General features: G+C 43.0%; 1 protein-coding gene across 1 annotated transcript in view; it reads right to left on the bottom strand.

The window, feature by feature from the left end:
- cdh23 (cadherin-related 23) overlaps nucleotides 1–14,875 on the bottom strand; it is a 674,096-nt gene that overhangs the window by 333,665 nt on the left and 325,556 nt on the right. Inside the window, exons 22-24 of the mRNA XM_060854138.1 lie at nucleotides 13,401–13,620; nucleotides 11,363–11,515; nucleotides 1,307–1,420 (exon numbers count right to left, since the gene is read on the bottom strand). Coding sequence (XP_060710121.1) covers nucleotides 1,307–1,420; nucleotides 11,363–11,515; nucleotides 13,401–13,620 — 487 coding nt within the window. The remainder of the gene's footprint in view (nucleotides 1–1,306; nucleotides 1,421–11,362; nucleotides 11,516–13,400; nucleotides 13,621–14,875) is intronic.

Here is a 14,875-nt window from a genome sequence, read left to right on the forward strand (position 1 = left end):
GATCTAGGGGGCAATTTTTTCACGCAGAGGGTGGTGTGTGTATGGAATGAGCTGCCAGAGGAAGTGGTGGAGGCTGGTACAATTACAACGTTTAAAAGGCATCTGGATGGGTATATGAATAGGAAGGGTTTGGAGGGATATGAGCCAAATGCTGGCAAATGGGACTAGATCAATTTAGCAAATCTGGTCGGCACAGACAAGTTGGACTGAAGGGTCTGTTTCCATGCTGTACATCTTTATGACATCTATAATACCTCTATAATAGCCAGGAGCTTCATTTAGGAATTCTCAATGACTACCAAGGCTATGTTACTGAATACTGAATACTGACTTAGAAACCTACTTCGAAATCTAATTTGAGGTTATAAGAGGTGCAACCAATTCCTTTCAAAATAATTTGTATTCTGAAAAGATAGTACGACAACAATGATTCTTATTAATAATCAATTTCAAAAATGATAACAGAGAAAAGTTATCTCACAGAATTTGAAAGGATCAAGCCACTTGGCTGAAGCTAATTTACGTCAGATGCTATCAGATATTTATCAGACAACGAGGGCTCTCATCAACTCAAATAACCTTTCTCACTTTGAATTTTTTCTGCATTCAGCAAGTTCCCCAAAGATTTTATTGCACTTTTACACCCAAAAGAAGTTTTCTTTAATTTCTCTCTTTTCAAACTCTTTGGTGCACATATTGATCCCTGGCCAACAGACCAATTCACTATCAATTTCTAACAGAACACGCAGTGGTTAGCATTCTCAACTCCAAGATCGAAGCCAGTGAGTTCGGCTCGCAGCCCAGGAACCCAAACTTAAAAAGGTTGAGGTTCTCACTTCAGTGCAGTAGAGCCATTCAGACAGCACACCTTTAACAATGGAAACAAAAGCTTCCATCTATCTCGCAGTTTTAATGTGGGGAAGCATCCAAAGCTGTTTTACTGGAGTGTAATCAGACAAAAATGGACACCAAACTAACGAAGGAGACATTAGGACCAGTGTTCAAAATGCAAGGGAGAGGCTTAGAGAGAGAATTTCATAGGGATTTATTCAAACATGAAGGCATGGCTGGTGGAATGATCACATTCAGAGATTTGTGAGGAGCACAGATTAAAGAGATTATTTACTTTAGTCTTTTACACAACAGCATTACATCCTATGCACAACAGCATTACATCCTATATACACCAGTATTACATCCTATGCACAACAATATTACATCCTATATACACCAGTATTACATCCTATGCACAACAATATTACATCCTATGATACTTGCGTTCAAAAACCACGTTCCAGCCACTCACCTATTGCTTCCAAAATGAGTGTGTAAGAAACTTGGATTTCTCTGTCCAGGTTCACCACAGTCCTGACTATTCCATCCCTAAAGCCGACGCTGAATTTTCCATCATCGTTGCCGCCTGAAAGATCAAGTTGCTTTACTATGTTAAAGGCTGAGGTACCAACTTCAGGCGAAACAAAGAGCTGAGACATTCAATAAGACAGGTCAGAGATCCCGAAAGGTATCAGAAATCAGATGGACAGTCCATATCATGTGTTTCAGATGCACTGTAACATGTCTTGCTAGCATAGATATGGACAGTTTCACCTTTCTACTGGTAGAGAGTCTAACCTGATGGAGGATATCCTAAGGATTCACCCCTCAGTTATATACTCCTTGCAGCTCAAGCTAAATCCCATGCTATTCTTAAAACACAAAAACAAGGGAAGTTTCTGTACCTGATATCTCTTTTTAATCAGTGATAGTTACGCCCATTTACTCCTGTTGCCATTTGTTGATGTTTGGACATCAAAACCATTCGTAGAGGAATGTCTCAGATTATGTATACATTTACATTGATTCACAGGAAAAGATTATCCACTGCATTTTCAATGACCTCATTCTCTCTTTTAGAAAATGTAATGTTCATAGATCATTCCAACAATTGATCACCCATGGTCGTCCTTTCAAACTGTTTCCCTTTAAATTGCAGGGAAATCTGGGGAATTAGATTTTTGTTTAATCTCTGTTCACAGCAATCCAAGATGGATGCTGAGTCGAACCTACTCTTTGCTAAACTATGAATTTTCAGAACAAAGTTTGAAAGTTTCTCAGGGCTGGTTTGCACCAGCTCCGATGCCGTTGGCCAGAATCGATTCAGCGATCTGGAGTTCACTACCCTGTCATACTGCAATTTTCACAGAAATTGCCAGAAAGCAGCTGTGCTCAAGTCCTGCATGACTAACAAAATCCCAATTGAGAAAACATCAATCATATCTTGCTAATAGCAAATTCACTGCAACATCTGCTGACACATTGTAGTTAACTTGTAAGAATGGAAGAAAAAAGCCTTGTATTTCCTCAGTGTCTTTTACAATGCTCAAAAGTACTTCCTAACTGACAAAGTATTCACTTTTGTAACATAGGAAAACAACAGCCAATCTGCACACAGCAAGCTACCCAAAATAGCAATGTGATGATGACTGAATGATCTATGTTATTGATGATGTGGAAGTGCCAGTGTTGGATGAGGGTGGACAAAGTTAAAAATCACACAACACCAGGTTATAGTCCAACAGGTTTATCTGGAAGCACTAGCTTTCGGAGCGCTGCTCCTTCATCAGGCAGCTGTGGAGCAGAATCATAAGGCACAGAATCTAGAGCAAAAGATCACAGTGTCAGGCAACTGAAATGACATATTGACCAAACCTACATTGTTGTTAAGCTTTTCATCTTTTAGAATGGGTTGCAGGTTTTGGTTCATTAATATTAATGGACTGTAACCTGGTGTGGTGCGATTTTTAATTATGTTATTGATGTTGACTGAAGACATTTGGGAGATCTCTTGCTTGCTCTTGAATACTCCATCACAAACTATTGTTGAGGGACAGTGGGAAATCTAGATACAAAAAGCATTCAAACGTTTCCTGGCAGCACTATGGTTAGCACTGCTGCCTCATAATGCCGGGGGCGTGGGTTCAGTTCCAGCTTTGGGTGACTGCCTGTGTGGAGTTTGCATCTTCTCCCTGTGTCTGCGTGGGTCTCCTCTCGGTGCTCTGCTTTCCTCCCACAGTCCAAAGATGTGCAGGTCAGGTAGGTCAGCCATGGTAGATGCAGGCATATGGGGATAGGGTGGGTCTGGGTGGGATGGTGTTTGGAGGGTCAGTGTAGACTCGATGGGGTGAACGGCCTCCTTCCCCACTCTAGGAATTCTACGAAGAGATGGAAGGATGTGAGAATCGAGCAAGAATGTGAGATGGGATTTGACAGATCATGTGGGTAAGACTTGATGAACCAAATGGCCTTTTTGTTTCCATAACATTCCTGTTTAAAAGCTATCCAAAGTCATGCCAATAATAGTGAGCTGTAACCGAGAATGATACACTGAGTCTGAGATTGGGGCACTCTGGTTTTAGGTTGTTATACTGAGGCTATGATTTGTTGCTGGAAGGTTAGGAGGCTGATTGGAGCACATAAATAAGTTTTGGTAATTTCAATGTCGCAAATTCTGGTGCGCTGACTTCCTGAAACCCCACTCACCCTCAAATACAAATCGGGCTTTAACTTTCAGTACAAGATTCCCAATTCAATTTTCAAATTGCAGAAAGAAACCTGGAGTATGGCTGCAGTAGGAATCAGCTTAATAACTGAAGAATGAAATCAAAGGTCCTCAAGTCAAGCCAGTCCTTAATTTCCTATCATTTTAGCACTTTATCATTGATTCTGCTGAGTAGCATTTCAAAGTGCTGTTCCTGTCCAGTGTGTCCATATAAAATCCCTCTCTGTTCAATGTAGTCACTCAAAATTAGCAAAGAGGAATGCGACATGACAACATCTTACATCAGGACAGTGACAGAATACTTTCCACTGAATAACTGTCACACCTTGGGTCTTTTACAGCTTTTTAAAGATCACTGATCAAAGTGAAATAATTAATTAAAAACAAGATGATGAATAAATAATCACTGTCAATTGCTGGAAAACTTACCTGGTTCGCTGAAGGAATGGAATCTGCCATCCTTACCTGGTCTGGCCTACATGTGACTCCAGACCCACAGCAATGTGGGTGAATCTTACCTGCCCTCTGGGCAATTAGGGATAGGCAATAATGTGGAAAAATGTGAGCTTATCCACTTTGATAGGAGGAAAAGATATGCAGAGTATTTCTTAAATGGTGAGTGGTTGGAAAGTGTAGATGTACAAAGGGACCGAAGTGTCCTGAAAGCTAACATTGTGGGTGCAGCGAGTTGCTAGGAAGCCTCATGAAATAATAACCTTTATTGCAAGAGGATTTGAGTAGAGAAATAGTAAAATCTTGCTTCAGTTGTGTAGGAGCTTGGTTAGACTGCACCTGGAGTACTACACAGCTTTGGTATCCCTACCTCAGGAAAGATATTATTGCTATAGAGAAAGTACAACAAAGGTTCACCAGGTTTCTCTCTGGGATATTGGGAATGTCCTATGAAGGGGAATAGGGCAAACTGGGCTTGTACTATTGACAGTTTCAAGGAATAAGAGATAGTCTCTTTGGGAAACTTACAAAATACAGAAAGGGATAGACAGGGTAGATGCAGGTAAGATATTTCCCCATGAATTGGGAGTCTAGAATCTGGGAGCATAACTTAGGTCTGAGATGAGGAGAAATTTCTTTTACTCAGGATTGTGAACCTTTGTAATTCCCTGCCACAGAGGGCTGTGGAAGCTCAGTCTTTGAGTCTGTTGAAGATAGAGACTAAGATTATCAATGACATACAGGGTTATGGGGATGGGGTGGATAAAAGACACTGGAGTGTTCGATCAGCAGTAATTGTATTGAAGGGTGAGGCAGGTTCCTAAAGCTGAACAGCTGTCTCATTAACCTATATTCCCAGTAAGGGCTGGCTTAGCCAACGATACCCACAAGCTGTGAATGAGAAAGAAAAGGGGGATATCAGCCTGACGAATGTATCAGTCACTGTTCACTTCCCAATGGTTCGAAAAAATAAACTCTGATTGAATGCAAAACACAACATTGTCCTCCTTTTCTCCACAAATACTTGCAAGTTTAGAATCACACAACTTCAGTCCAGTTGGGTGTCAATGGCCAATCAAGACTGCAAAAAAGCAATTCAACTGGCCACCACAGCCTTGCAATAGTTTTCCTTATCAGGTATTTTGCTAATTCCCTTCTGAAAGTTATTATTGACTCTGTTCCCAATGCCTTTTCAGATAGTGAATTGCGGATCATAACAACTCACTTACTGCTCTCTCATGCAGGAAAATATCCACCTTGATTCATTAGTATCTGTAGAATCTCACTTTCAGAAATCTGAAAGCCAATTACTCTCAGTCACCAACACCAATTTCTGATCTCAAGTTTCCTTATAAACTGAATTTGAATTTAAAAAGGATCACTGCAGTACACATGGTCTTAAGCAAAGGTGATACAATCGATGAAAATCCTTCCTTCATGTTGCACGGAAAGATTAAGTCCCTCAGGTCATTAGAGCTAAGCCTCATCATCTGAAGATCCATTAAACATCAACTAAATGGAATCATGTGCCAATGACAAATATGGTACAGATGCTTTTACAGCTCCCTCAAAACAACAAGTTAAGCATACTTTACATTCATGACTGCTAGGTTTTAGTTAGGGATGAATAAATTAAATATATGGCATTGAGAAACATTATTGCCTATAATTCCTGTGTGATACAAGATTTCAAGGGGGAATAAAGGTGACCATGTCGCAGTGATGTAAAAATACAATGGCCATTCTATGCACAGCAAGATAGCACAAAAATGGTACTCTTCTTTCACTTCGTCGCAGGGTATGGGCATTCCTGTCTAGACCAGTTTGCCCATCCCTAGATGCCCAGAAAGCAATTAAGAGTCAAACACATTGCTGTGGGCCTGGAATCAGACGTAGGCTAGACTGGATAAGGGTGGCCCATCGCCTTCCTGAAAGGACGTTCGTAAACTGGACCACTGACGCTGGTTTCATGGTCATAATTAGCTTTTTACTGATGTCAAATGTTACGACTGCACTATGATGGGTTTTGAACCTGTATGCCCAGAACATTAACCCGTAGTTTGACATTTGTAGCTCAGAGTCAATACCACAATGCCTTGCATCCCCTGGGGAAAAGAAAACCTCTCAGGAATACTGGAGAAGCAAGGGTCTAGTAAAGATGAGAAGCTATTCATAAAAAAGCGCAACTGGATAATCAATGGAACTGAAATTTGGTAAAGCCCATTGTGACAATACTACGGCTTTAAGAGGTGTATTTGCTCCGGAGTTTTTTTTATGAAGAAAGGTTGTGACAGAGGTGACTGGTGATCTGCTCCAAAGTCAATAAAATAAATCACTTCTGAGGCCTTGAGACTTTTTAAAAATTAGAACAATAGAAGCAGCCTTAATGGGTGGAGTCAGGCTGCCATAGTACCAAGATTTTTAGTTTTCATTTTTCAGTAGCAGTTGCTGGATCTTGAAGCTGAGTTTGGAAACTGCAGTGCTACTCTCTTCCTCTCTCTCTCTTCCTCTCTCTCTCTCCCTCACACACACACACACACACACACACACACACACACACACACACACACACACACACAGTTTTCTCTTTATGTTTTTCCTCCTGGACCAGAGAATTACACGTGAGACAATCTATTTTACTGAATTTATCTTTGCCAAGTGTGTGTTTATGGAATGTTATTATATTGGAAGTTACTGTTTAGTAGTTAAACAATCCATTGTTCTGTTAAGTTTTCCAGTAGACTTAAGTTTTTCCAATTTCTTCTTTCTTTTGTTGTATTTTAATCATGGTGTCTGAATAAAATTTGTTTTACTTCAAACCTGGTAGTTGGGCCCATCGAATCGCACCTGGAACACAATGCCTGGCACTTGTCTTCAAAGCAAGAAAACATTAGGGTCTAGGCTATCTCCTTAATATATTCTGAGAGTTTGGCTTGGTCCATAACACGGTGGAGTTGAAAATCTGCAGTCTAGAGAGAAATATGTGGCTGTAGATTATAGCTGATACCTTGATGGTCATTCTGCAAAACTAGTATGGTCCTTACAGACTGAGGGGCAGCAGATGTAACATCACTAATTAAGAAATAGGACAGAGTGAGAAAGGGAACTACAGACTGAATAGTCTAATGCCAGAAGCAGGGGAAATGTTAAAATCTATTCTAAAGGTTGTGATAACTGGACATTATAAAAATAAAGATCTGATTTTGTGGAGACAACCCGGCTTTATGAAAGATATGTTTCATACACCTAAAGATTTTGAGTATGTTACAAGCAGAATAGATAAGAAACCAATAGCTGTGGTATATTTGGATTTTCAGAAGCTCTTGATAAAGTCTGACACCAAAGAAATTATGAAACAAAATTGGAGCAGATGGGATTTAGGGTAGTACACTGACATGGATTGAGAACTGGCTAACAGACAGAAAGTAAAAAGTAAGAACAAATGATGCATTATCAGACGAGAGGGCATTGGCCAATGGGATCTAGATGGCCACAATCTACATCACTGTCTTGGATGTGGGCACTAAATGTGTGATTTCTATGTTTGTTGATGACACAAAACTAGATGGAAATGTGTTTTGAGGAGAAGGATGCAAAGAGGTTCCGCTAGGATTTTTGTGTGTGTGTGTGTGTGTGTGTGTGTGTGTGTGTATGTGTTTTAGTGGAGCCCACTGGACCTTTCTGATGTGGAGCTTGATATCAAAATGGTCATCATGACTCCCCAAAATTCAGCTACCATAAACTTCAAATAAAAGGACATGAACAAATATTTGAGTTTCGGAGTACAAGGGCTTGATGGGAGCTTTTCAAAGGGGAGTATGATGTCTCTGAGTTGATTAGATCAACGAAAATTTCCCTCAGTAACCCCCGATGAAAAATAATGCTTTCTGAGCCGATTTCTCCACACTGCATGAGTGATTACAGCGCTGTGTTTGGAACAATGCTGAGTGCAGGGATGGTTTAGGGGAGCAAAAATCAAACAATTTCAAAATTACTGAAGTTCAGAAACCGGGGAAAGGGATGTATCAATTGCTTTTCCTGATTGAGGGCCCTTTTCAATCAACATTTGAAGGAAGTGGAGTGTACATGAAGTCTGCTTCCAGATGGCCAAGGAGTAAGACTAAGAAATTGGAGGAACATCTGTAATAACATCCTGGGACTGTACAGCAGCTCTGCTGGATTAACTTGATCTTCCTGGATAACTGGCCTATACTTCACTGTGGCCAACATGAGACAGCAGTGCTCAGTGGAGCATCACTAGATCCCGATCCTGGTAAATGACTAAGTGATCCCTGACACCTGTTTGGTCAACGGTGCAAAGAGTTGTCATTCAATGTAAAAATAAGCACAACTTGGGTCCAATGGATCAACCAGGCCAACTAGTTTCCTAAACAGTGAGAGATTGGGAAGCATTGATGATCAAAGGGGCCTGAGTATCAGAGAGTCATAGAGATGTGCAACATGGAAACAGAACCTTTGGTCCAACCAGTCCCAAACTAAACTAGTCCCACCTGCCTGTTTTTTGGTCCATATCCCTCCAAACATTTATTATTAATTTACCTAAATGTCTTCCATATGTTGTAATTGTAACTGTTTCCACCACCTTGTCTGGCAGTTCTATCCTGACACGAACTATCCTCTGTGTAAAAAAATTACACTGTATATCTTTTTTAAAATCTTTCTCCTCTCACCTTAAAAATATGTCCTATCGTCTTAAGATTCCCCACCCTAGGGAAAAGGCACCTGCCATTCACCTTACCGAGACCCTCATGATTTCATAAACCTCTTCCAGGTCACCCGTCAACCACCCACTTTCCAGTGAAAACAATCCCAGCCTATCCAGCCTCTCCTTATAACTTTTGTCTTTGTGCACGAGTCACCAAAAATTAACATAAGCAGGCGCCGCGAGCAGTTCAGAAAGTAAATTGACCACTTTTGTGAGAGATTTCAGTACAGAAGTCAAGATGTCTTGCTGTAATTATGTACAGCCTTGGTGAGACTGCACTTGGGTATTGGGCCCAGTTTTGGTCTCTTTAATGATGAAAAGATACACTTGTCATCAACAAGTGCAATGATGGTTCAACAATCTGATCCCTGGGATGGTTCAGCTGTTCTACGAGGAGGGATCATTCTAGGATCTTAAAAGAAGTGACCAGTGAGATAGTGGATGCATTGTTTTGTTGTTCCAAACAATCTTGATTTAGGGAAGATCCCATCTGATTGGACAATAGCAAATGTAACTCCTTTATTCAAAAGAGAAAGGAAACAGAAAGGAGGAGACTTCAGATCAGTTGGCTTATCATCTACCAGAGGGAAAAACCTTCTGAAATTCACTGATGACTCAAAGACGGGTGGCAACATCGCATGTGAGGAGGATGCAAAAGTACAGAATCAGATTAAATGAGTGGACAAAGATCTGGCAAGAGTAGTATTTGTGGAAAAATGAGACATTGCCCATTTGGAAGTCTATGGCTTATGAGAGAATGCTCTAGTGCATGAATTATAAAATGTTAGTATGCAGCTGCAGCAAGTAATTAAGAAATGCAATTGAGTAATATCACTTCTTGCAAGGCAAATTGAATGCAAAAACAGGGAAGTTATGCTTCAGTTAAACAGAATAATGAAGAGACTGTGCACAGATTTGGTTTCCAAGTTGAAGAGGGAGTAGTTGAGAGATGGCTTACCAAACTATTATTTGAGGACTTATGAGGAAAGATTGGACAGACTAAGCTTTTATCATGTGGAGTTTAGAAAACTACATTCTCCAAATAGCAGCTTATGATCGTTGACAGCTGAAAAATGTGTTGCTGGAAAAGTGCAGCAGGTCAGGCAGATTCCAAGGAGCAGGAGAATCAACGTTTCGAGCATAAGCCCTTCTTCAGGGATCACTGACAGGCAGCTTGCTCACCTGTTTCATCACAGAGGCTCCAGAGGCAATCCTTACTCAATGCTGCTCTGTAGTGTTAGCCTGGAGTCTGTGCTCTTGATGGATTTGAATTTCCAAGCCTCTGGTGCAGAGGTAAATGTAACTACAGTTGAGCAAAACCTACCCCCGCAGAACTTAGCTTCTGACAACATGGTGAAACTGTTGCTAAACAGGGTGTAAAGGATAAAGAGCAGTCTAACCAGTCTATACTGGTATTACGTACAGCCTTGGTGAGACTGCACTTGGGTATTGTGCCTACTTTTGGTCTCTTTAATGAAGGAAAGATATACTTGCCATCAACAAGTGCAATGATGGTTCAGCAAACTGATACTTAGGATGGTTCAGTCCAAGGTATAGCAAGAGAGAGAGAGAGAGAGAGAGAGGCAGATAGAGAGGGGGCTGAGAGAGAGAGAGAGAGAGAGAGAGAGAGAATGTTTATGCATGACTCAAGACTCATCCCATCCTTTCTCACTTAAACCTCTGATCATTACTCTTTATTCATGTCCCTGCAGTGTGGATAAAGGCCATTTGGCCCATCAAGTCTGCACCAATCACCAATCCTTAAAGATCATCCCACCTACAGCCAACACTTACCCCCCCATCCCCACCCCACCCCCCCACGCCCTACCCCAGTAACCCTGCACTTACCATCTCTTAATCCACCTGCACATCTTTGGACTGTGGGAGGTAACCGGAGCACCCTGAGGAAACCCACGCTGACATGGGGAAGAATGTGCAAACTCCACACAGACAGTGGCCCGAGGATGGGATCGAACCCCTACTGCTGGAATTGTGAGGTAGCAATACTGAGCACAGAGCTACCTATTCCCCATCTTTCACGTGTGCTTGTCCAGTTTCACCTTAAATGCATGTAGACTATTAATTTCATCAACTTCCCACAATCTCACCATTTTTATGGCTGTCACTGCTCTAGATTAAACTGATGGTGTTGGGATACATGATCCCAAAGGATAATGGAGAAGGTTCAAGGGCCAGCTTCTGTTCCTACTGGAGTGAGCAACATTTTTTAATAAAATGGAGCAGCATTCCAGAAATATAAAAGAAGTACTTTGAATATTCTTCAGGCTCGGTGAATGAGCTGGGTGAAAGCTAAATGGCTGTGCCTGGCTCTTGAGTAGGTGAATGTCAAGCCTTAACACATTACATAAGCTCAGCTCTCTGCTCACCAGCATTTTAATTCAGATTGCTAATTACAAACACCGCAGGTGTGCAGCATACACACAATGCTGACTGCATAAACAGCTGGTAACTATTCATCTCTGCCAGACAGAGCTTGGGCAGCAGAATCTGAATAACAAAAATATACAACAGCTAAGGGTGAAACATGACAAAGATTGGGGTGCAGAGAGGGATGAGAATTTGGTAAACCGTCCTCATCCTGCTGCTCCAAGGGAGGGACCCACCTGTGATGAAGTAGCTGAGCTCGGCGTTCAGGCCATCGTCACTGTCGCTACAGTTGAGATGGACCACCTTGTGATCCCTGGGCACGTCCTCGGAGAGAGAGATATCATATACAGCTGGGTGAAATGTAGGAACCTCGTCATTTATGTCCAGCACTGAAACAAACAACAATTGAAAGGAGGAAGTTGGTGTTAAGAACTAAACAGGAAAGGCAATGGAATAGTTTACTCTCACTAGACTATTAATCTAGAGACCTAGGTATGGCTCTAGCGACCGGGATTCAAATCCCATCAAGGCATGAAATCGGCAGGTTTGGTGCTGGTTAGAATCACAGAAACCTGCAGTGTGAAAACAGGCCCTTTGGCCCATCAAGTTAACACTGACCCTCTGAAGAGCATCCCACCCAGACACACCTCCCACAACACTGCATTTCCCAAGGCTAATTCACACAGCCTGCACATCCCCGGACACTGTGGGCAATTTCTCATGGCCAATCCATCTTTGGATTGTGAGAGGAAACCTGAGCACGCAGAGGAAACCTACTCAGACACAGGGAGAATGTGCAAACTCCAAGGGTGGAATCAAACCCAGGTCCCTGGTACAGGGAGGCAGCAGTGCTAACCACTGAGCCACTGTTAGGTGGACTGGCCAGGCTACATTGTTCTGCACTGTCAGGGATGTGCAGGCTAGGTGGATTAGCTATGGGATTTATGGGGATAGGAGGGGCGGAACTCTTCGGAGAGTTGGTGTAGACTCAATGGGCAAAATTGCACTGTAGGGCATTCTATGATTCTAACAAAACTCTGGAATTAAGAATCCAATGTTGACCATGAAACTGTTGGGAGGAGAAACCCACTTGGGAAGGAAGCTGCCATCTTTTCCAGGCACAGCCTGCGTGTGTCACAGCAATGTGGCTGAATCTGAACTGTCCCTTTGAACAATCCAAGCCAGCAGGGCCCACATCCTGGGAATGAATTTTTAAGGAAATGGGCTTCAATGAAGCCAGTAGAATGGGTCCCTCTAACCTTGCTCGGAGGCAAGCTGCACTCATCAGGACAAAGGCAAGAATACAAATCCTCAGCCAAGGAGCTGTTGTGGTGTCGTGGTAACGTCTCTACCTCTGAGCCAGGAAGCCCGGGTTCAAGTCCGACCAACTCCAGCGGTGTGTCATAACATGTCTGAACAATTTGATTAAAATGACAATAAATGCTCATGCTGAGGGGCTGTTGTGGTGTAATGGTAGTGCCCCTACTCCTGAACCAGGAGGTCTGGGTTCAAGCCCCACCTGTTCCAGAGATGTATCTGAATGGATCAATTAAAATTATCTACACAGCCTGAGCTGATCAGAATCAACTAATCAACACCCAGCCTCCTAAGGTAGAAATTATTATGAGGGCTTGAAGTTTGGCATTCTTGCATTTGTCCTGATGAGAGCAGAACAAATGACCTTCGATTCAGATGAGCCCCCATCATTGAGCTCCAACCTCCTTCTCCTCCAATACAATAAGAGTAGAGGGCAGCTTGGTGGCTCAGTGTTTAGCACTGTGGTCTCGCAGTGCTAGAGACCTAGGTTCAATTCCAGCCTCGGGTGACTGTCTGTCTGGAGTTTGCATGTTCTCCCAGTGTCAGTGTGGGTGTCCTCTGGCTACAATAGCGGTGGTGGACCAGGTAATGGTTCACTTCTTCAAATACCTTCCTCCACTTTCTGCCCTACACTCTCGGGGGATGACACCTCTGTGAGTGAGTGAGTGGGAAGGGGTGCAGCCATAGCAAAAACATAAAGTGCTGGAGAAACTCAAGCTTGGCTCCAAAGCAGATTCATACTGGACTCAGAATGTTAACTCTGTTTCTCTCCCTCTACAGATGGGTCAGGCCTGCTGAGTTTCTCCAGCAATTTCTGTGCTAGGTGCGGATAAACCGATTTAATTCATGAATGCACACAGTCCTTCCTGAAATTTGGAGATCTAATAAAGGCTTGTAAAATATTGTTCTCCTGTCAGTACTATTGATCCAGGACATTTCAAAATTGTTACTGCTTACCCCTGATGGTCAGGGTGCTGGTGGTGCTCCTCGGTACCATCCCTGCATCTCTGGCTATCAACCTCAGGTAATACTCCGCGATCTGCTCTCGGTCCAGCGTCGTGGTCGACATGATTAATCCTGTGCTAGAGTTGAGCACAAAGTCCAACCTGGGCATGCCCACTTGCATAGAGTATGTGACCATCCCATTGGAGCTCTCGTCCGGATCCAGCACTGATACCTGGTGTTGGAGAGAGGGAAGCAGAACTGTACCTGGGAACAGTCTGAAAGGGAGCAAGACAAACCAGGAGGGGGCAGGAGGGGACAGAGAGGGGAAAGGAGGGGAGAGGAGAGGGAGGGGACCAGAGGGGACAAGAGGAGGAAGGGAGGGGACAGGAGAGGAAAAGGAGAGGAGGGAGGGAAAGGAAGGTGTTGAGAGGCGACGGGAAGGCTCTGGAAGGGAATGGGGGGGAGAGGAGGGTGAAAAGAGGGGGGAAGGAGGCAAAACGTGGGGAAAAGAAGGGGAAGAGAGGGGACAGGAGGGGAGAAGATGGGACAGGTGGGGGAGGAGAAGGGAGTGGGAGGAGGGAAAGAGGGGGAAGGGAGTTGAAGGGAGGTGGAGGGATGAGGGAAGGAGGGAATGGGAATGTGAGAGAAATGGGGAAGGGGCAATACTCTTTGCGAGCACAGGAAGGAGGAGGCCAGTCAAGGTGGTCCCCACAGGAGGGGAGGGGCAAAACACCACAGGCCAGAGAGTGAGAGACGGGAGAGAAAGCTGGAGGAGGTCTCAGGAACAGGAGATGGTGATTCAATGAAGGGAGTTGAAGACAAACACAAGGAATAATAGGCCATTGATTACATCATGGCTGGTCTCTATAGTTTATCTCTATCTTGTATTGGTTCTGGAACTATCAAGTTCTTTGGCCAGCAATAATCTATCAAGTGCAGTTTCAAAAACGTTCAATTGAACCCCAGAACCTACAGCCTTTTGTGGAAGAACATTCTGGATTTCAGAAAGAACAGGTGCTGATTTGAGGAGTGCTCAAAGTTCAGGACATTAAATTGCTGCCACAGACAAGAGGGTTTCCCAGCACAAATCCTGCAGTTCTCTCCTGGGTTGACATTGCTAGAACCTTCCATGGTCTGTACTGGATGAGCTGTCCTCGTCATGAGATCAGGGAATTGTCGCTCGTCTGTGACTGTAAGTTGCAGAAACACTTAACGCCTTTGAAGCACTTTGCTGCTGATGTGGAGTGGTCAATCATGATAAGTATTAAATAGGTAAAATAATCTCAAAGGGAACAACAATTTATGCCAAATGAGAGGAAAAAGTGCTGATTAGTCACAGTCACAGAGTCATACAGACCTTTCGGCCCAACCAGTCTGTGCCGACCATAATCCCAAACTAAACTAGTCCCACCTGCCTGCTCCTGGCCCATATCCCTCCAAACATTTCATATTCACGTATTTATGTAAATGCTTTTTAAATGTTGTAA

The sequence above is a fragment of the Hemiscyllium ocellatum genome, chromosome 43 (assembly GCF_020745735.1).
Source record: "Hemiscyllium ocellatum isolate sHemOce1 chromosome 43, sHemOce1.pat.X.cur, whole genome shotgun sequence".
NCBI classification, from domain to species: Eukaryota; Metazoa; Chordata; class Chondrichthyes; order Orectolobiformes; family Hemiscylliidae; genus Hemiscyllium; species Hemiscyllium ocellatum.